The sequence below is a fragment of the Athene noctua genome, chromosome 1 (assembly GCF_965140245.1).
Source record: "Athene noctua chromosome 1, bAthNoc1.hap1.1, whole genome shotgun sequence".
Lineage (NCBI taxonomy): Eukaryota > Metazoa > Chordata > Aves > Strigiformes > Strigidae > Athene > Athene noctua.
In genome coordinates, this window is record NC_134037.1 from 62860386 (window position 1) to 62883338 (window position 22953).

Sequence of the window (22953 nt, forward strand, 5' to 3'; positions counted from 1 at the left end):
CCGTGAATCCAAAACTTCATCGGTAAAGGAAAAGGCAAATGTGTGGCATATTTTGAATGAAAGACCTTTTTTAAAATCCTGTGTTTTGTAAGACAAACATGCTAATGAAAGCTGTTGGGTTTCTATTTAGTGTTTATAATTTGGAGGTGGCAGGGCATATGGCTGGCAAGGTAGACTTGTTTATATTAGACAGTTCTGTTTGGAAGTCATGCATGTAACAATCAGTGAAACAAATACAACTTTGCAATAGTTTATGGAAAGCCAGATAGTTATATTCTTGAGAAGAAAATAAACGAAATCCAAGGACATGGGATTTTTACATTTTACCATTGTAGAGGTCCTTGTAATAACACAGGTGAGTAGAAAAGCACAATTTTAGATTATAGTTAGTGTCATGGCTCATGAATCACAAATAGAGCATTATGTTTAGTACAGCCTCTCCTGTATCTTAGAGATCTGAAAACGGAGCATGCTGTTATTCATTGTTGTGGCATATATATCTTACAGAATTTGGGATATTATCTTTGAAGGGTGAGTATGTAGCCTGACCAATCAATTGAACATAGCATTGCATTCTTCTAAAGACAAAATCCTAGTTCAGCCCAGTGTGATTTGTGTTGCTCTGCTTCCCTTTCCTACCCCTTGTGGAAGATACAACTTTCACATTTGTTAACGTTTACAAGTCATTGTCAAAGTACAGTGTCAAATTCTTTCTTTATCTAGTTGGAGTGTAGTGACATAGGGATTGTTGAATGACAGGAAAGACTGTGAAAATATCAGAGTCTTTTAATGGATTGATACAAAATGGCATTTGCAAAGATGGGGCATTCACTGCCATGAGAGAATGTGCGGCATTCCTCATACTGTGCCCTTGCAATGCAGCTTCTGTATGGACATTACATGATAGAAATACCCTCCTTTGTGGGAAAAATAACCATAGGAGTGTGATTTTATTTGGAGAGAGTTGGGTATCGTCAAAGGCACCCTGTATATTTTGTATAAAGTGCCATTAAAGGTATGAGAGAGCAGGCTAAACATTCATCAAGCAATTTTCAAGAATGTATGCTGTAATATAAATTAATACAAATTTTTGTGTAAGTTGCTGTCAAAAGGAAATTGAAAAACATTTAGGTTGAGGTTTTTAGTCAGTGGATTTATTAACATTTTAAAGTATGATTATTACTTGTTTTCTAATCTTTATATTAATTGATTACATCTACTTCTAGAAAACTGATCTCTGATGTCATTTCATTTGAACTGAGTGAAGTCAGTAAAGTGTCTGAGAATAAGGAGGCATTTCTCTTCTTCAACTTCTAGTGCAGTCAGCTGCCCGTATTCAGAGATGAACTTGAACAAAGAAAGCCTCTTACCTGACCGGTTGAGCGGGGAGATGCCTGCAGCCAGTCCTGTCCCCAGAAACAGAAAAGTGGAAGCAAGTGAAAGATCCACCTCTCCTGTAATCAAGTAATTACGATCAAAGTGATGTCCGTGCCTAACAGCAGTACTTTATTTCAGTGTTATGCAATGTAATTTGTAGTTGTGTAATGGCTGAATGGTTTCAGAAGGGCCTGCCTATTTATCTACGTTTTCATTTACAGGAAAGAAATGGTTTCATCAGTGCTTATCGAAAAGGTCACTGAGCTGTCAAAGACTGATACTGATTTTACTATGTATGATCTAACAAGAGTTTGGTTTCATCTTCAGCGTAACTCTCTAGACTACTAAGCAGTTAATTGGAATTTAAAATGGATTGTTTGACAGTTGATTTCACTTAAGAAAATAATTTATTTGTGTTTCTTCTGTTTGCTGGAGTGGCCTTATTGACATGGATGTAAATTAATGTTGCTCTTTGAAGAATAGCCACTATAAATTCTGTTGTTATTGTGGGAGTGGGGAATCAAATTACTGGGAGTGAGTTTTGCAAGAACGATGCAGAAGTCCGTAGCTGAAGCTTCTAGCAGGAGCACTGGGAAAAAATGGAGGGATGTGATACCAAGATGAGGATTTTCAGATGATGGTTTTCTATCAGAAATTGTAGACACCAACTCCTGTGCTTATTTTGGGCTGTGGCGATCGATACACAGAGAATTTAAGAAGGAAAGGAAAAGAGGAGAAGCTTTCCATTATTTTCAAGGACTACATTAATGTAAATGTGAAAATGAGAATGTTCATAGTGAAGACTTCCAGTTCCCACTGTAATGACCATGTATTTCCAGGACATGGTATTTTAAATTATTTACATTCTCAGAGGCAGTTTGAGCTTCATGCTTTAAAAACCAAAATACTCAGCTGTCAGAGAGTGCTTCCTGGTTCAGTTGTTTCTATAAATATAGGGTTGTAGAAATCTGAAGTGACTTAATTATCCTCTGACAGGCAGCCCGCGTACTGTCCCAGTGAAGCCAGTAACAGTTTGAGCAGTGTTCGCTGTGGCAGGAACTGTGGCAGGTGTTGCTTTTTAAATTGTCTCAGTTAAGAGACTGCATAACATTTTTAAAGGCTCCTGGCTGCACAATGATATATCATATAAGAGAGAGAAGAGAGAGCAGAAAAATGGTACTTCAAAGTTTTCTTGTGTTACAAATATTTGAAGCAGATAGCTTATTATCAAAATTAGACAAATTATGTTACTCTTGAATTTCCTAAACATTCAACCTTTGATTTCATGGGGAAGAGATGTATTGTGATTTCTGAGATCCCAGGTATACAGTTTTATTGGTGGCAAGTAAAAAACTGCTGTGTAGTTCAGAAACAAAGAAAAACCTTGTATATCTTCAGTTACATTAATGACTCTTCACCCATAGGGAAAACAAGTTGAATATCAACTCAGCTGTGTTTCATTTTAAACATTTTGGTATTTTGTTTCAAGCAGTGACAGAAAATGCCCCAGCCCTGGTCACATAAGTACGAAATCTTCAGCTCACAATCGATCATCTGGGAAAACTGTACTAGAAACAACTAAGCAGGAAGATGCAGAAAGTAAATCCCCTTGCAAGAAGCCCCTGTTATATGATGTGAAAGAAAAGAAGGCACCTGGGTAACTATAACTTCTTTTCAAAGTATGGGTTGTTTGGAGTTCATCAGTTTAAAATGCAGCTTACCAGGCAATGCAGTACAGTGATTTGTCTGTGGAACTCTTGGAACGGCAGTGGGGAAGGAAATGGAAGTTCTTAGGCTGTCTTTATATTAGAAATGGGGGTAAGGGAGTGTCACAATGTATTTAAGAAATAAGAAGTGCATATCAGAGAGGAGAGGGAAAATACTACAAAACTACTGGAAATTGAGATCTTTCTTCCCTTACCTCTGTGTACAAATATGTTATTGTACATGTGCAAGTATGTACATGCATTTAAAAATAAAAAGTAATTCCTTAACTCTCGGGATTTAAAGTATCTTGACAAAAAATAACATGAGATAGTTTTCAAGCTTGCACTGGAAGTATGGTATAAAAAGGCTATCTTTGAAACTAAAAAGATACAGTGTTTTCATAGGGATATGTGAGGCAGTAGAGTTCCCCACATTTTTAACTAGTTACACTATCAGTGCATTATTTTATTGGCTATTTTAATACAGAAATAGAAGACACCCTGAAACAAAAAGTGTCATTTGTTATATATTTATGTCAGCTACATTATCATGTGTTCATAATATATGAACTGTATGATTGTTAGCAATAATAGTGTCTTGAGAGACTTCGGATAGTTAGTATTATATAGTAAATACCTCACAGTAAAGCTGATGATTGAAATTTAACTGTTTTGTTCAGAATCAATAAATCCTCTGATACTCCTCTCTTAAGATTTTTTTAAAACTTTTTTTTTCAAATTTGGTTACCCAGATTTGGCAGTGTTTTACAATTTCCCTTCCTTTTTCCACTAGAATTTTTTTATTTTCTGAACTAATGTTGTTTCTTTTATTCCAAAAACCTATGCTAAATAAAAAAATAAAATTTAATGTGTGGCTTTTTGCATCTTTTAAAATTGGTCAGCTTTCTTTAGAACATTCTTTCACATTATTTCAATCAGGTGCTATTGTTCAAGTTATATTGAAAAAGATGTAGTAGGAGCATCAAGCAGTGTTGATATAATTTCCATATCATAAACAAACAGCATTCACTAGTCGTACACAAGTGAATTTAAACAGCAAAAAAAGACAGAAAAGTTCCATGTGTACTTTTGAAATAACCTGTGTTAATTAATAGTTGTCATTTATCACTCTAACCATATTTGTAGTAAAATAATCTTTTTTTAGAAATAAACTTTGGCTTTACAGACTATCTCTTAAAGTTAATTGAAGAACAAATTTTTTTTGTCTTTCATTTTTTAAGAGGGTGTTACCTTTATGAAGACCTAAATTAACCAATAGGTGTGCCGTCTGTTTGGTGTATTGAGTCATTTTTGTTAAGAGAATTATCAGCCTTGTGCCAGCTTTGAACTACCCAGAGGCTTTGCAGTTTGTATTTGAACTGTTTGAATATACTGGTGACTATCTGCATTTTATCACCTAGCTTTCCACATTCTTTAAGTATCCAGCATAGTCAGAGAGGACTTTTAGTTGAATAAATTTTGTTTGAAAAAGGCGTGAAAAACAGCATTCACAACATTAACTATATGTGAACTGCTAGAGTTATAAAATATTAAGCATCTGGTTATTGCAATGCCCAGTGGATCTTTTTAGATGTGTGTTTAAAGTACACATGCATAATTGAAGACATAGATATATATACTTGTGTGCTCTTTAGCTGCTGAGCTCATAGTGTGAATTTAATTACTTTTGACTTCAGTACAGCTGTGTATACCTTCATATTCCAGGTAATCTTTTGTTTCATAGAAGTCCTTAATTGAGGAACCAACCACATACAAAGCCAGCCATAAGATTTCTTTTGTTGTGTTAAATCTAAGTGGTACTCATAATCTCCAGTTCCACTTACTCCTTTTCTTTCTTTTTTTTTCTTTTTTTTTTTTTTTTTTTAAACTAGTAAAGAGGTATCTTTAACAATTATACTTGAAGATTTTGGTTTGCAGAAATAGTGTGTAAAAACTGTAGTCTGTCCCTCTGGAATGTTCCCGAGATTAAAATTAACAATAAAAATTACATGCCTACAGCATATTCAATTTTAGTTTTAAAGTATCTTTATACTATCTTCAGAGTAGCAAAAGAATTTCACTGTAATAGGAATTCCACTCTGGAGATATCTACGGTGAAGGAAGGTGTATACTCAGGCTTGAGAATCAAATGGTACTACCTCTTAAAATTCAATTTTCCTTCCAGCCCCTTTCTTAAAACCTTCAACTTGTGATACTACCTTGTATTTAACTAGTGAGATAAAATTTCTGGGTGTGTTGCTATGAAAATTGTCCTCAAGAAAATAGGAAGATCCATGTTTCTTCACAGATTTTGGTGGTCTCTTTTCCTTACATTTAATTACTGTAATCATTTGCTTTGACTTTGGAATTAATTGCACTACTTCGTAGTATCTCACTTTAGAAGTTTTCTGTGTTTGTAGAGGTTAGGAAAATAATTTTTAAGTAAATAAATGCAGGTGATATTTCTGAGTAGGATACTGTGAAGAAGTCCTTTGTGGCACAAGAAGGCGTGCCTGCTGTATGCATTTCCCTGGCATTGCTTGTCATACCATTATTATTTGTGTCCCACCATACTACAAAGGCTGGATTTTTTGATTTATTGTGTTCATTTTGCACCATTTATAGTGTGTTAAATACATCTCTCTTGCTGTCAGTGAACTTGCAGTTCCTAGCTGTTTTATTCCCAAATGCTTACTTGTATTTAATAGTATAAACAATATTTAATATATAAATTGTATTTAATAATATAAATGTAAACAATGGAATTAAACAGGTCTGTTTCTTCTTTGGATTTGTGTTTTGTGGTTAGCTAATCTTGTTTTTTAGCTCTAGTTTGGCTTTTTATCCGTGTTTGGGACATGTGTAAAGGGGCTCCTGTTGACTGCTTCTCTGGTAGATAGTAAAGCATGGGTTTCATGTAGTGGGCTTCCTTGTAGTCTTGACTTTAAAGTCATTCTGTCTGGTGCCTATTTGTAGAAAATGTGTATTATGTACTTAGTATCTGAGAGCTCTGCATCTGCAATGGTTTAGTAAGAATTGGCCAAAGTGTTCTCAAGTTCTTAAAAAGCAAAAGGAAATAAATACACACATAACATCAGCCAATCGATATAAGCTTAATTTCTGTAAGAAACAGTGCTGGAAATACCTTCTGAAGGCAGTTTGAAAAGGAACTTCCCAGGGGCTGACTGTAAGATGCAAATACACCCCACCTTCCTTTGAGAAGTTCTCTTATTTCCACCTCTCCTGACCCATTTTTCTCAGTAGGGGGAAGGCATTCCCTCTTTGCAGCTGTTTGGGCTGGCAAAGCTGAAGGAGCAGCCACAGCAGCAGGCAGAGTGGCTCTTTTAGCTGGATAAGAAGTAATGCAAAAACAGGAACAAAAGAATACAGATATTTTCAGTAGGAACATAAATAGCTGCACAACCATGTGTCAATATAGTACAGTAGTTGGGGTGGGGTGGAGATGAAGGTTGGGCAGAGAAGAAGGAGTAGATGTAGTTTCAGACAGCTCCTGAAAATGGCCTGGGTAACCAGTAGGAGATGCAGCTATATATGTGTTATTCACTCTTCCCATCTTCTGCCTTTTTCATTTGTATATTTTCTGGTTTCAGTTATGAAGTCAAGTGTGTTGATAGGAATTATGTAATCTTAGTTTACACTACTCTTGAGCCTTCATTGCAGAATTCATGTCAGTAGTTATGCCATCTGTGTAAATCAGAAATTAGATCCTCTCTTTTTTTTATTTTATGATACTACATTCTTTGTGTGGGAATCCTGGTTTGTTAACAGCATTGTTAGCAAGAGATGTCATCATGCTTAGTGATTTTTATGATGTATTAATAAAAGTGAACATCTTATTTTCCTCAGTGTAATATTACAAACAAAGGACTCCATAAAGAACAAAGAGTGTGAAGAAGAGGAGACAGAAAATAAGCTGCTCATTTCAAATGAAATTAAAGGTAAATTGGCAGTACTTAATTTGTTTTATATTAAAATCTGCAGAACTAAACAAATATGATATTCCTTGAGATTCGTCATGAAACTGCATTGCTACTTATTTTTGACATTTTCACTGTGACCAAAAATTTCTTGACAGCAATACTTTTAACACAGTGTTTCTTTATCTTGTAATCGTCAAAGGCTTTGCCAGGAACTTTATCGCAGTTGTAAAGATGAGTGCAAAATGAATACTGGTATAAAAAGTTTAATTTCAGTAATATTTTTCCACTGACTTTTAAAAATAGGCAATTAAAACAGTCTGAGTTGTAAAGGTATAGCATTTACTTGTTACTTAAAAAGTGTATTGGAAGAAAGTTAAATCATTTACATGTTACAGGCATAACATAAAGTTAAGGTGACTTACTCAACCCAACCTCAGTCTGTTGTGCAGTCTGATACTTTCCAGCAATCCACATGCAGAACAGGCCCTTTTTTTTTTCATGAGTGTTACAGAGGGTTGGCTACAGTTTTTACTTCACTGAAAAACTGGAGACAGTCCTGTGGAGGGCCACCAAGATGATTAGGTGGTTGAAGGACTTGACATATAGAGAAAGGTTGAAGGAATTTGGGAAGGGAAGGCTTGGAGGAGTCTTGTCACAGTCTCCAGTAACTAGAAGGTAATTACAGGGAAGATGGAGTTACCTTGTCCTGCAGGATGCACAGTGGCTGTGGTGGTAAAAAAAAGGGAATTAACACAAGTTGCTTCGGGGGAAATTCTGTCTGAATAATAAGGAAGAAACTTCTTAACATGAGAACAATTGGAATAGGCTGCCCAGAAAAGAGGTGAAATCTCTCTTTCTGGTAATTCTTAGGACTTATCTTGACAGGACCCTGTATAACTTAGGCGGATTCTCTGCTCTTAACTGAAGGTTGCATCGTATGGTCTCCAAAAATCCCTTCCAACATGGGCTTTACTTTGGTTCAGTGATTCTCTGTGGTTGTGTGTACTGTGTCAAAACCCTTGGCTGTTCACTTACTCAGTTGAATAGATTGAGGTAGCTGTTCATTATTCATTTTTATCCTCATTGTTTAGAAAGAATACAGCACAAATTCAGAATGTCACAGTCTTACATTTCATAATTATTTTATGTGTGTGAAACTTAGTATGTCAGGCTAGTTATTAGACTGAGTCAGTGCATTGTTTCAGTGCAGCATTTGCTGCAATAATTTTGTTAACTCATGCAAGTTCAATGAGAAGCTAAATGTCAGAATTTCATAATATAATTCCTTAAATTGTTAGATGTTTTTTCAGCAATTTGTTGTGCAACACAAAATTTGTAAGGCTTTCATCAAAAATCTTGAGACTCAATATCTGTGGTTCTTTAAGGGCTGCATTTCTTACCTTCTAAGTGAGCTCATCCTTGTAAAACCCAGGAAATGAGACTAGTAGAGCATTGCATAAAGATAAAATAAAAGTAGTCGTTTATTTTTAATTATTAACCTCTGATACATTTCTTTTGTCTTAAAACAACATTTGTCTGCTAGCACTTTTCAGATAGATTTAAGAGGCCCTCCGAAGATCATGTGAAATATGAAAGATTTCATCTATTACAAGAGCTGTGTAAAAGGTGTAAAAAATTCCAAGTTGTTATGGTGTTTTGAAACATGATGTAGTTCAGAATTCTGGGAAAATGAGGCATTGAAAGAATAATCTCTAAAGCAGATGAAAAAAAATCGGTTTTGGTCATTTGAAGTATTTTGTTTCAGCAGAATGGAAACATACCTTTTTGATGTTGACTTTGCATTATATAACACAATACAAAAAATATAAAATCGTTCAGAGCATTTTAAGTTGTCTGCAGTTCATTTTTATTCTAGGAAAACTGGCCTGATTTTGTGAAGCATTTTGAGTTTGGCAGAATTCACTGTATGGATAAAGTTTCACCAACAAGTTCTGCTTACTAGGTTAATTTCTGTGTAGGGTCTTACGTGATTAGATTTATAAAACTAGAACGCTTACATTGTTGTTTAACAAAAATTCTCATTTTTATCTCCTTTTTATGCACATAATTTTGTGCCCTTATCTGTTTATATATGCCGTACTACTTAATCTTTAGAATGAAAATGGATCACTGAGTTCTTGCTATCATAGTCATGGATATCTCAAGCTAAAATAATTGCAGTTATGCAGACTTTTGTGAGCTGTGACTGCTGGTACCTCTGCTTGTTGTCCTGTTTTTTCTGGATGTCACTTACATTATTATTGTTCAACCTCCTTTGCCATGCTCACTTGACTAGTTTTCCACTGATGCTTTATGAAACATGTACTGCTATCTTCCCTTTTTTGGAGAAAGATTGTTTGGAGCTAAAGAACTACACTGAAGTAATGACATCATACTAGCTGTTTTACGGACACAAATTCGTTGCTTCAAAACCTTCCACATGCTGGCAGCTAGAACACACAAGAGGGAATGACCAGTGGTAATGGTCTCTCATTAATGCCAGAAAGTGTTTGCCATTTAGCTTCTTTGAAACATTAGGTTGTATTTTGTTGGGAGGTAACTCACTGAAAAGATAGAGATGAATTAAGGAAGATATAGTTCAGGGAGAAGGATAACATGATGGCATTAAGTATGAAGAAGAATGCAGAGGCACGTGGGCTCATGTTGAAGCAAAATGTCAACAAGGAACAGTGATCAGGGTTAAAAGTGTGAACTTACGGCATCTGGCTCTGCTATCTCATGTGGATCTGGCAAGCAGATTTGGTTTCTTCATTTACGTGGTTCAAGGAGCTCTTTGTGGCTCTGTCATGAAACTGGCTAACCCACGATGCACCTCACGTTACTGTTCTCCTATAATGTCTAAATTGAGACATAAATTGGAGTACATCACATATTTTCTTTGGCCCATGAACACAGATTGCCTCTCTATGGGAAGCAGGGCTTACAGAGCAAGGAATACCACAGCGTAAGGGTACAGAGAACTTCTACACGTCTAGTATTACAGACAGATTGCAGCCAAAATTTGTGCTTTGCATTGTCCTTTGTAAGAAGTTACATTAAAACTAAACTTCCTTTTATCAGGATGTGGTTATATCTGCTGCAGCGTTGGGGGATTTTTTTTTTTTTCTTTTCCTCTATCTAGTTGGGTGAATTGACACTTCACATGCTTCTTTTGTGCTGTTCATCTTACCTATGAGGCAGATATGGCACAGGCTGAGAAACAGAGGCATTTTTGCCCACGTCCTCAAAGACATTAGGCACAGCATTCTTTTCCATGTCAATAAATAGAGCTCTTAAATGTGAATAGATGGAGTACAAGGTTTAGCATCATGCAGTGTCACGTTAGTAAACTTAATTTCTGCTAACCTCATTCATAACCAGTTGACCTGTGTTTGCTCCAAGTTTTCCAGAAAAACACAACATGGACAGACACCCAGAGTAGATTTTTCATCTGGAACTGTTAGGATTTGACACACTCGTAAACTATTGAAAATAGAGACATATGAGATAGGTATCCTTAACTGTCATTGCTGCTGTTCACTATGCATGTACCTATATGCTCTTATCCTTATGTGTACGTATTTTTAAACATGTGTGAACATGGAGTGCAATTTGCTTGCAATTTTCTTCACACAATATTGTCAAATGCTCTTTATGTTGCAGTATCAATGCATTACATGTTTTGTGAATGGACAACAAAAAAGCAAAATATTTATATATTCAACTCTAAGAGACTTTGTTTAGAAAGAAGAAATTAGGGGATAAGAAGGGGGAGGGGTTTCAGGGGAACAATAAGGATATTATTCAGTAAAATAGGCTTTACATTCAGCATGCTTGCTGCCTTATAAGACTCTTTCTCACTGAGATTTTTAGTTGTAGTAGAAGCTCTAAGGTACATTTGAAGAATAACAGTGAAGTGTAAACAGGCATTTAGGGAACTCACTTCCAAGAGTAAGAGTATGATGCTAGGAAAAAATTAAGGAGTCTATTTAAAAATTTCATCAGTGGAGTGACAATACTGACTAAATGGCTTAAGAGTCAACTTTTGAATAATCAACATTGATGTAAAATGAATATTTTAAATAAAACGTTACTTGAAAGTAAGAAAAATCTAAGCCGGAGGAGCAGAACAACACAATCATATCCTATGTTGGCCACATTATATATTCTAGAACAGTTCCACTGCGCTGGCAAAAATCTATAATAGGAACTTATGCCCTAGTTGTTGGGCACAAATGTATGAAAACTAGAACAGTAAGGATAACAAGAACTGTAAATAATAGCAACTTCCCAAAAATGGTAATAGAATGAAACTGTAATAAAGTGAGCGATCCAAACAAAAATAGCACAGGGATTTGTGAGTGATTGCATGAAGCCATGGCAGTAAGGAATATTAGGCATAGGTTCCTTGTTGGCTCTTTCAGAAATGAATTCCAGAGATCTTCCACAATTTTACTTGACAATTGGGAAGCATTCAGGCCTGAGTTCATAATGAAGCAGGCACATTGCTTTTGCATTTGCAGTGGATCTAAATGAGTGGAGATGTCTTACGCAGTTTGACATCATTTGAGGCATGCCTCTTCACTCTTTCCTCCTACACACATCTGCAACTGCTGTTGCTCTCCAGACAGCAGCAGCAACAGCAGCATGTGGCTGAAGCCACCCTCCCACTGGTACATTACCTTTGAGGCCAGTGGGATGGGAGCTCATTCCTTCCGTTACGGATAAGTGAGATAAAAAGGGAACTGACCTTGTAAAAAACCCCATAGCAGCACGGAGGAGTTAAATGTTATTTTCCAAATAAAACGTTCAGTTAAAGTGGGAGCAGGGAATTTGCAGACATTTGTGGCTTTTCCTCAGAAGAACTGAAAAACATTTTGTGGTGGATGAAGCATAAATGTTGTGTGGGCTGGAACTGTACAACTGATTCACTTGGAATTTTGTAGCAGTGCAGTGCTGCTTTTGACAAAGTTAGAACAGCTCAAACCTGGAATTAAGTTAATTCTTTTACTACTGTACAACTGTTAAACGTGGGTGTGATGTATTGTATCAAAATATTTAAAATTACTTGACCTGTGGTGTGGTATGCCAACAGTTGTGTCTGCATAGAAGTGTGTTGTGTTGGAAGAGACTTCTCCCATGTAAGAGTAGTCACATTTATATAGAGCCAATATAATTACAGTCATACTAATGAAAGAAGTCATGGTACTCCTCTAATATGGTATAAGCAAAACTGTACAGCTTGTATAGGGAGGCCCATATATATCAATAGAAATGCATGTGCATTGACTGTGACTGATCTCATCACTGACTGAGAGATTTAATGCTTGTTTGTTGCTTCCTGTTGTTGAAGATGTTGAAGAACCCAACACACAGAGGCTTCTTTCTCAACCAGTTATTGTGTCTTCCAAGTTGCAAATCCCTGGCCTACCCTTGCGCTGGGAACAGCAGAGCAAGCTCCTTCCAAGTGTAGCTGGGATCCCAGCCAGTAAAGTTTCTAAGTGGAGTACAGATGAGGTAGGTTTCCCCTCACTGCTGCTGCCCTTGAAGTTTTGGTTGATTCAGAGCTTTAGATTAGCCCCACAGATTAACAATAATGCATGAGTACTCACAGGATTAGAGTCAATCAGATGTCATGTAACAGATCCCCAAAATGTCTGTTCAGCTGCCATCCAGCCCTAGAAGCAGTAAGTATTAATTCATATGTGTATAGACAGGTATAGATACAGATAAATATACATGTGTATATATGTGTATATATATATATATTCAGTGGGGTTAAAAAGGGAAAGAAAAGTGCTGAATGCATGGCCCAGCAGATCAGGTGTTCAAGGTGAACAGTAATAACATCTGGCACCTAAACAGACATTCTGGAGAAATGGTTTAGGGGTCAGCATGGACCAAGGAACTATTTCTAGTGCATGGTTTGGATGTCACTTACTGTTTTGGAGAGTGAGACTATAGTGCAGAGAGGAATGGTATGGTTAGTCAGTCCATGACACCTGATTGCAAGATTAGAGCCCTGTCACTGTTCAAGTATGTAATAATGCTTGGGGACAGACAGGGTCTAGTCCCTGCTTTACTTTCAAAAGTAACTATGACTAAGGCAGTTTTCTGCAGCTGGAACGATCAGATCTTCTCTAATCCGAGAAAAAAGAAACAGGAACTTTAAGAAAGGATTTGTTAATCTCTGTGCTGTAAAGAATAAAGAAGAGGAAGGCAGCAACCATTTCAGTTTGTGAGAATTGATTCACCAAGACAAGGTTCATGGTTCTTGATCTGCATGGATATAATAACCCAAGTAATTCTGAGGGAGTAGACATACCCCACTCTCAAATGTCCTGTGGACAAGAGTGGCATGCACTCTTGTCTGCAGATTTGTGAATCCTGTCCTTAAACTCCCAGCTGCATGATTCCACGCACTGGCAGAAGAAGGTGGAACACCTAATAATAAGGCTGTAAAAACAATAGCTAAAAAACTACTTTGGGAAGACACTGGTCACACTAAATCTTTTGTTATATACTTTGGTGGCAGGTCTCTGAATTTATACGGAGTTTACCAGGATGTGAAGAGCATGGCAAGGTGTTTAAAGATGAGGTGGGTGAAGTTTGTTTCTAAAAGACACAAAGCTTGCTGGAAAGATAATTTTATGCCATCTTAAAGATACATATAAAGTAGTAGGATAAAGCGTATGTTTAAAGTCAGACACAAATATATGGAAGATTAGGTTGGTTTACAGGTCATGGAGTGGGAAGGAAGAAGATAAAACTAGGTAACAGCCAGGTCTCTGGTGCTCCTCTAGCTTTGTTACTGCAACTGAAATTACTTAGAACTAATGATAGAAGAGGATGAACTTCATGATGTACTACTGTTCTCTCTTAATCTGGTTTGAGGAAATTTGTAAGTGTGCTATTTTAGTTCTGCAGGATGTTAATAAGTAAAACAAAGCAGAGCAGTGGTTCAAGATAAGCATCTCTTAAAACTCTTTGCTTCTTGTCTGATCACACTTAGCTCTTGATGCTCTTCCTCCCGATACAGTTTGCAGGAAGTGAGTAGATCTGAAGGCTTCTGCTAAAGTTCACTGGTGTACTCATTTTGTGAGCATGCCAGGCAGGTATTTCTGATATCAGAAGACTGTTGTGCCAAAGCTGTCATTAGGAGGTGATAGGGCGTTTAGGTACAGTTGGCTAGGTTGGCTTTTTCTTTTCCACTCAGAGGTTTGTTACTTCTGTTAATGCTTAGTTTCAGGAAGGCTGTTTGATCACAGATTGCCAGAGTGAATATGAATAGTTCAGGTGCTTGTCCCAGCCAGAACACCTGAATGGGCAGAGTGATACTGTAATATCCAAAATCAGACAGCCTTTTCAGTGAAGAATAATTGTGGTACTTAGACTTGAGAAGGCACCTCCTGAGGAATATGCATACTGATGGCCCTGCTAATGTCTGGTGACAAAAGTTTTCAGGCTGTGCTGTAGATTGTAATACTATTACACTTGCATATCAAAGGACTGAAAGGCTGCATCTCTGGGAATTTTACACTTGCTTAGATTTTAGTCATTTTACAGTTGCAGCAGGTATGCTGGCCTAGATCATCCACAGTGTTACTTAGGGTGTCTCACCAATTAATTTAAGATGGTGTATTGCTAATCAAGTCAGCAGGTGGGAAGTGCCACAGTGATGGATAAATTCTAAACACTTTCATTCTCAGAGGTATAAGAGAATGCTTCCCTTCTTGAGGATTCAGCCTTTCATGCTTTGTCTGTGACTAGGTAAATTAAACGTCTCCCAGTGAGGCCAGCTGGCATGGACTGGTTGGCATCAGTAGGTCTTCCAGTAGGTAGAAGGTGCTGGTTCAAACCTCTGCTGTGGAAATGAACCCCCATCTTGCTTAACATAAGATGGTGCAAAAAGCTGGGCACCCCCACGTTCACAGGCTTCTGGTTCTGAGCTCACCCAGTCTGGCTTTGTGCACAAAATGAGTTAGAAAGTGATTGTGGTAACTGCATGATGCTGTTCTCACTACAGTTTTCCTCAACTTATGGTGCTGGGGTGTACCTTGCAGACTTCCTTTATAGCCTGTCTGATTCAGAAAGCTTGTCTTCTAGTCCTACAGAAACATAATGACACAAGTTTTATCTCAAATTAGTATCTTTAAGCCTAAGCAGTGCTCCTTATTTAACTCAGTTGGCTTTTAGGCCTAGCTATCCTGCTTATGTTACACTGAAAACTTACTATAGATATCTAAGTGACCTGAAGTTTACACAAGAAGTGTTGGCCCCATTGAAACCTTTGGATATGAGAGCCTTGGGTCTCTTCATGTTCAAATTTAGCACTCCTGGCTGACAGCTATTTGCTTACAGGAGAATATTCACTTGTAGCACTTATTAAAATAGCAAAACTACAAACCTGGCAGAAAAAATATTCAGTGTTTTGAAAAATTCTGTTTGTCAGAAGTGTCAAAGAGGCAGTTTTATGTAGCCTGCCCCCTGTTACATCAGGGACCAAATTAGTTTTAATTTGCTGTTTAATGAACAGAAGGGGGTGGCCTGCAGTGAATTCCAGTTCCATAATAGGGAGTGAAATCCAGAAACTTTCTTACGGAGGCTTACATAAAAGGAGTAGCTAAGATGTTAAAAAGCATTACTGTGCTGCAATACAGTTGAATTCTACTTAATTATGTATTTTACTTTTCAGTAGCTTTTGCTTTGTACTATCAATATGAGAAGAACAACTGATTAGCTAAAAATAAGCCAGGCAGTTGTTTTCAAGCAGAATGATGATCATCATCCTGTTCTTTTGGACTAGCTGATCTGTCTAAAAGGTTGAAATCAAAGCTATCCTGAAAGCATTTGAAAGTGCTTGTATTCAGCCATTCCTTTACATTGTCTGAAATTGCTGGGAATTTTCATGTTTTCTGAAACATCTATACTGCTGCATTGTCAGACCTATTAATAGCTTTGTGTTTTTTCTTTTAAAGCAAATTGATGGAGAAGCGTTTCTGCTAATGACCCAATCAGACATAGTCAAAATAATGAGCATTAAACTGGGCCCAGCGCTAAAAATCTTTAATTCCATTCTGATGTTCAAAGCTGCGGAGAAAAACTCACACAATGAACTTTGAAGATAATGGAAAATGTGTACGAGCCAGCTTTCTCCACTGGAGCTCATGTTTTATTCAAAGCACAAAGACGCGCTAGAACTGTTGAGTAAGGACTCTCAGAAAGGAAGAAACGTACGTTCAGCACTGGTGGACTATTTATATTCTCCTAGAGCCAGTACACATGTGAATCCTTCTGGGAAGTATTCAAGCTTTTGAGAAGGTACTGTGTAACAACCGAGTCAGCTAGTCTTATCTACCAAACTAATGGGGCTAGTTCTCCATGGATGGTTAGGAACCCTAACTTTCTCTGGACATCAAGAAAACCTTCATGAATTATTTATGCTGTATTATATAAAGGAACGTTAATATTTTCTAAGAATTCTTGAATTCTACTTCATGTACCCATTTTGCTTTTCAGAAGCTTTTACTTCATACTATCAAAATAAAAACTGATTAGCCAAAAATTAGGCTACAGGTAGCCAGATGAGACTGTTACGGCTAATACATATTTGTGCCATAGTTTAAGAAAGAAACACTTAATGTTACATATGTGACACTTTATGCTACAGCAGATAACTTTACAGATTATAAAACTGTCTGTTTGCTTGTAACAAAACAAAACAAACCTTGTTGGGGTTGAAATTATAATGCTTTTTTGATAACTGAATGTTTTTACTTTTGCACGATTACAAAATGTTATGTGAGTTTTTCCACCAGCATCTTTAATGTATTTTACCAAAATATCAGTACAGAGAAGGCTGCAACTGAAAAATAAAGTTTGACTTCATAGAAGACTTTTCGTTTATGCTGCACAACAGAGTCCCAGCCTTTTACATGGGACTCTGCTACAGTCCTTCAGCACATGAAGGGAAATACCTGTATTCTGAGGTAAGGATACTAGCAAAAAAGAGAACATATTCATTCAAGTCTGCACATGCCAGTCTCCAGTATAGTTACCACAACAGTGGAGAAAAACTGTGCTAAAGCTAGGACTGCTACTCTGGCTTCATATTCAACATAGGTTTGTTTTCCCAATGGTGGGAGAATTATTTCACCCACCACTTTGTAGTTGGAAAGTCTGATTTATAAATGAATAAGGCATAGGAGGAAAGACAAAGCATGGAGGAAAAGGATACTTAAACGCATATGGTGCATGAGCATGCGTTTCACTGGGTCATTAGCAGGCTGTAGATGCCACCAGCAGGTACTTAGGTGAGGCAACCTTCTTTCTTGGAGGACTATAACGATTTGTCAGGGAAAGTCATTGCACTTGGTATATATAGGTAAAATGTAAACCAGATGCACTTTAAATGGGAGAAAGCCTAGCTACCTGTATTCTGAGGACTGTTCCAGAATGTTACTTTTTCAAGAAGAGAGTGAAGAGTTGGATCAAGATTTTTGGCAGCCCTCTTAGCACTGCAGTGGGCAGTTGCTCAGCCTTTAGAGCTGAGAACAAGCAGAGCATTTCCGTTGCACAGAGCTGAGAGAATTTTACATCTTCCCACAGATTTTGCTAGGCTGTTCTTTGGCTGGAGTTCCTTAAGATTTCAAGAACTCTCTGTGCCCCTTCCAGATCGTGTAGGTGACTGGTACCTGCCATAATATGAGGTGAAACAGGGTCAGTATGAAGTAAGTTGCATTGGTCTGTTAATTTCCTTCCATAGCATTGCATAAATAATATTTTTACATTTTGTTCAATATTTGTACATTCAAATTGCACTCTTATTGTACTACAATACAAATAAAACCTGAACTGGAGCTGTCTGTTACATTGTGTGTGTGCCCAGGATTTTTAGATGAACCTGCTTGTTCCCAAAAGCACTGTGGAGTCATTCCTCACCATAGCTCAGTGTGGCCATGAGTTTAAAAGAGCAACTTGGCTGTTGCTGTCTGCCCTCTCCCTAAACATTTACTCCTAAGGATCACAGGCCACTTGCTGTCACAATCAGAATCCCCATTTATGGATTTTTCCACTGGCAGCAGTTCAAGTTGCCCATGCAGATCAGCAAAATGACAGATTCTTCCGTTTTCTTTCCTTTTGCCCTTCCACATAGTTTATTATCCCTCACCCTCTGTGTCTCTCTTGTGCCAGCTCTGTACCCTGCAGTGAGAACCAATGAAAGATTTGCTGCTTGACAAGGATTACTTGGGGATGTTAGCAGCTCCCTGAATTTTTATATACTTACTTGCAAAGTACTGTGGTTTAAGGAATAGGTTTGAATACCGTTTTATAAGATGTAGTTTAAACCTCTCTTTAATGATACAGAGCCCAACTTTTTATTCATATAGCTATCACAACAGTGAGGACATGCATAATCCTTACTTTTGTATCCTGTGTGATGAGGTTGCAGGGTGTAGCCACCTCTGTTTGAAAAACTACACCAAACAAACTTACTCAGAAATTCTGAACACTGAGGACGTACTGAATCTTTAAAATGGCAGTTGATACTGTTTCTGTGTTGTGTTGGAGGTGGCCCAGCCATCATACAGGTAAAGGTTGTCCCCTGATTTCCATGGGAACCATGTGAAAAACGCTAAGGCTTCATCAAGAGAGTCTAGCCACTAAATGCAGCAATCTCCCCCCATACTGCAGGATCTGCCACTGTGATCTCTGCATTGGTGTCACCCCTGCACAGCCAGGCTTTGACAAAAGTCCTGTGGTCTTCCAAGCTGTGTGTCTGAGTGATTGAATAATTGAGGTGACCACAAATGCCTCCTGGCCTACACAGCCTTTTTTAGAACTGGTGAGAGATCGATCTCTTTAGTAGAATGTAGTGTTTTAATAAAAAGCCATTTTAATTTCTAATTAATGCAGTGGCTCATGTTTGCTGGCTGCTGCTACTGTCCATCACTAGGCACTTGTCCAAAGCCATGTCCCGTCAGGCAGTAACCCCTGGGATTTCCAGACATGCAGGAGTTAAGAGGAGCGTGTTAGGGAGAAGAGGAGGCTGTGGAAGAACAGAGGAGAGGACCTCCGCTCTGTGTGGGCAGACAGGAGAGTCACCATGTGGAAAAAGCCGATTTGTTCTGGGGAACAAATTCAGGAAGAAAATGAGGCGTTCTTTCTCTGGCGCCAAAGCTGTGGTTACAAACGCACATGGCAGCATCCCAGATAAGTCATTCTTGCTACTTTGAGAGCTCATCTCAGAATCCCTATTTAGCAAATTCAGAATTAATGTTTTAAAAAAAAAAAAAGCTTCATGCATGGAGAAAATAGTGAAAACTTACAATCCTGCAAATGAAAAATCAGGCCTACCCTTTTAAAACACAAAAATTAATTATAGTAGGCTTTCAGTGATCATAATATAATGAAACGATAAGAACAAGAGATCTTTAATTTGTGTCACTTCAAAACACTGACTGTATTAGCATCTGCAGGAGTAAAGTGCTCATGTTAGCTCACAATGTGTTTTCAGAATTCTGACAATCAAAATATCCAAATTTGTCAAATGGTCCATCCAGACAAATAATACATGACACATGCAGTAATCTAGAAAATTTTATTATCTCTAATGCCTCTAGACTGTTCTAGTATTTCCATTTAAAATAATGAAAATGCTTGGGTTTTAAATTTGTAAAAAAGTAGCCAGTACAATAAAAAAAAGGGGGCATTACTAAACATAACTGTTATACATACACTTTCACCAGAAAGAATGGCACTGATGTATCTTCACAACAAAGGGATTTATTTTGAAAATGTCAAATGCTCCCAAGAGGAGTGCTGGGTACACACCATCAGATACTGGAATACTTGGGTGCCTCCAGCCCTCTCTTCACCTGGGTGAGCAGGGATGCTGGGCTCCTCACCTCAAAGACCAGGGACTCCAGGAAGTTCAGCGTCCTGTGGATTCTCTCTGGGCACGGGATATCAAACACATGAAACGCAGCCACCAGCGCAGCCAGAGCCATGGTGCAGTCATCGAGCTGGGCTAGCTCTTCTCTTCCCACATACAGCGCAAACTCGCATGCATTCACATTGAAGGGATTTTTTACTTCCAACACTGGTGTCACTGCCTTTACCTAAATTTAAAAAAGGATATTTCAAATGATGTCACAGCATCGCTTTGGTGAACAGGTCAGAGAACTAAGTAACCCTAATAACACTAATTTGAATTTAGCTAGTATTTCTGTGAATATGCCTTCTACCCAAAAGGCACGCTAATGTAATCCTTTCTAGGAACTAAGCTGAGCCACCAAAAAAAGGGCAGGTGATGTGCCCAGATAGCTGATGCAGGGAAGAGAGACCAAGACTGTCTCCTACCTCCTCATTCACTGCCACAAACAGACTGGAATCATCTCCGAAGACATCTGGCAGAAGTAAACATGCAGCAGTCATTTTCATATCTGTCAAAGGCAAGGATTTCTACTAAATCACAAATGAAAACATTCTGGCACTGCATTATCATCCTGAAGAAGCAGATTGCACCCTATATAATAGTTAACAGCTCAGCAGTGGAACTGTTGTTCAGTCCATTTTAAAGAGTTTGAAGGTTCAGGTGCCTCAGCTGGCAATGGGCATTAGTATTCAAATTATTCATGACACTCAGCTACTCAATATTATGATTAAATTTCTCTCACAATAAGTAAGTAAGCCTTTGGGTTGCTTCTAGTAGAGTCTGCGAGCTGAGTAGTCCTCCTGCTCCCACCACCCATCCCCGAACTCCTCTTTCCTCGGTAAATCAGACGTCTCTGGGGAGTTCCGTTGCCAGAGGACTCCACTCTGAAGGCTGCAGTACAAGCTGGTGCTGCAGGATCTCCTGGGACATGGTATCTGCTACCTCTGGTTCAGCTGTTACTGACTCTAACATCTTTTTTTACAGCTCGGGCTTCTGGTGTCGTGTGTTTCACTGAACCTATCTTGTGAGGCATTTATTATCTAGGTGCCAGGTCAAGTTGTTTGTGAGAGAAAAACAGGAAAGTAAAGGTCTTGGGACTTTACTAAGGTATGAGTTAAAGTCTTTGTGGACATATTGTATAAGAAAAAGGGAAATTACTTACAACATCCGTAGCTTTCTAAGGCCAAAGGTATGAGCAGAAAGTCCATAAAGGCTTTCTGGATTTGGCAGCTCACTGACACTTTTTAATCTGTCATAAGCTATTGAGTACTTGTCTTTTTAAACTTAAAGGAAGAAAACCCTGGTATTTTAGCCTACTCTGCTTGCTTAAGAAATCGCCTGGTAATAAAAGGAGTGAAACTGCTATAGGAAACATATGTGTTCATACTGTGTCACCTTTGACTTGACATCCTGGTGTTGTGCTTGTTTGATAGAAAATGACAGTCTAAGGAGCACTTCTTGTGGAGCTAAACTCGGGCATAGGCATCAAGAGCTGCAGTTTGGGAAGAATAATGATTCTAACTGCTTCAAAGGTTTTGTCCCTGCAAAACCACACTCCCCAGACTTCTCAGACTGAAAGAAGTTGAGTGGCAGCAGGTACTTGCTCCTTCACAGCCAGTGAGCAGAACATGTTGAGGTATGTGAATGTGTTTGCATGGCTGTGGTACCTGCTTGCGAGACATACCATTTTGTAAGCTTACTCCTGTAATGTGTCTCCGCAGAGACAAGGGACTTGAAACTGTTTCACTGGGATGAAGACTTTAAACCATAGAAACAGTACATCTCTTTCTAAAGGAAATTGTCTCTTTTTTATAGGACTATTTCTAAACCTGAAAATTACTTTCCTGCATATATTTTTAGAAAATAATAAGCACTCTTTTACATATATAGAAATTAATAATTCTGCTCATCTAGCAATATTTATTTTAAGGTAGTTACTAACTTTATCAAACCTGCAGTCTTTTATTCAATAGGAGAAAGAAGTTTCAATACCTGACTGACTTAATTTTCCTAGTAATTTATTAGCTTTTATTCTTAATGCTTCCCCATCACTATATATTTTGCAAGCAACCATGACGTTTTTTAAATGTTTTTGCAGTAAAATTGGAGCTAGTTTACTTATATAAGTAGAGAACAATTAGCTACAACAAAACTCTGACATTCAGAGCATAGAAGATTTGTACTGACATTTCAGAATGTCTTCCTCTGTGTGCCGCTTCAGATTTTCTTGCAGCATAATGTTAATTGGATTATTCCTCACCGCATACAAAGATAATATGTTTTCTGAATAAATCTCCAAAATCTCAACTGTTTTCTTATAAACGTCCATCTGTGTGAGAAGCTGGAACTCCCTGAAAAGCTAAAGGAAAAATAAGTATTTGGTATTACTGCAATCCTCAAAACCAAAACTGAAAACAACATGAGGTGCACACTTTGAAGACAGGATAAAACTGAGTAAAATAAGATTATAAACTGGAGGGGATGGTTTAATTTCTTTTCAAAGCAGGGAAGAAATACATCAGGTAACACCAAAACCCTTCAAATAACCCACAGGTGTTGTGCAATGGCATGTTTAACACAGGACTGGTGAATCTTTCAGAGTGGGATTAGCTGCAAAAATATGAGTTAGATTAAAGAGAATAATGTTGATGGATACTTCAGTGGTAACACCCGTGACATCTATAGCACAGAATTCAATGTAATTATTAAAAATAGCTCTGTTACCTGATAAGGGCATCTTAAGAAAGGAAATAGTCTAAGAATGTCTTTTAAAGGTGCCTTATCACTGATCATCTTTCTCCGTATTTCTATTGTTACATTCATTCTGTTATCCACTTCTTTCCAGTTCCTCTGAGTTTTCATATATTCTTGCTTAAGCCACTTAATATGTACATCCATTCCACTGCCTTCAAGATGAACAAGTTCTTCCTATCAAAAAATGAAGCACAAGATTGTAACAAATCAGCTAGCCTTTTTATCTGATGTGGCTTGT

At 37.7% G+C, this 22953-nt stretch overlaps 2 protein-coding genes across 10 annotated transcripts in view; one reads left to right on the forward strand and one right to left on the reverse strand.

Annotated features, from left to right (window-relative positions):
* The window catches only part of L3MBTL3 (L3MBTL histone methyl-lysine binding protein 3), an 88385-nt gene extending 70491 nt beyond the window's left edge, over positions 1 to 17894 (forward strand). For 7 of the 8 annotated variants that reach the window (XM_074896298.1, XM_074896299.1, XM_074896297.1 and 4 more), the window contains 6 exons: positions 1318 to 1464; positions 2867 to 3034; positions 6951 to 7042; positions 12378 to 12541; positions 13560 to 13622; positions 16003 to 17894. In XM_074896298.1, the coding sequence (XP_074752399.1) occupies positions 1318 to 1464; positions 2867 to 3034; positions 6951 to 7042; positions 12378 to 12541; positions 13560 to 13622; positions 16003 to 16146 (778 nt within the window). In that variant the 3' untranslated portion in view covers positions 16147 to 17894. The remainder of the gene's footprint in view (positions 1 to 1317; positions 1465 to 2866; positions 3035 to 6950; positions 7043 to 12377; positions 12542 to 13559; positions 13623 to 16002) is intronic. The other variant, XM_074896295.1, reaches the window with a different exon arrangement.
* Positions 17895 to 19737: 1843 nt separating this feature from the next.
* Positions 19738 to 22953, reverse strand: part of SAMD3 (sterile alpha motif domain containing 3) — a 42059-nt gene continuing 38843 nt past the window's right edge. For both annotated transcript variants that reach the window (XM_074923965.1, XM_074923956.1), the window contains 4 exons: positions 22686 to 22889; positions 22149 to 22320; positions 20387 to 20469; positions 19738 to 20145 (listed from right to left, as the gene is read on the reverse strand). In XM_074923965.1, coding sequence (XP_074780066.1) covers positions 19861 to 20145; positions 20387 to 20469; positions 22149 to 22320; positions 22686 to 22889 — 744 coding nt within the window. In that variant the 3' untranslated portion in view covers positions 19738 to 19860. The remainder of the gene's footprint in view (positions 20146 to 20386; positions 20470 to 22148; positions 22321 to 22685; positions 22890 to 22953) is intronic.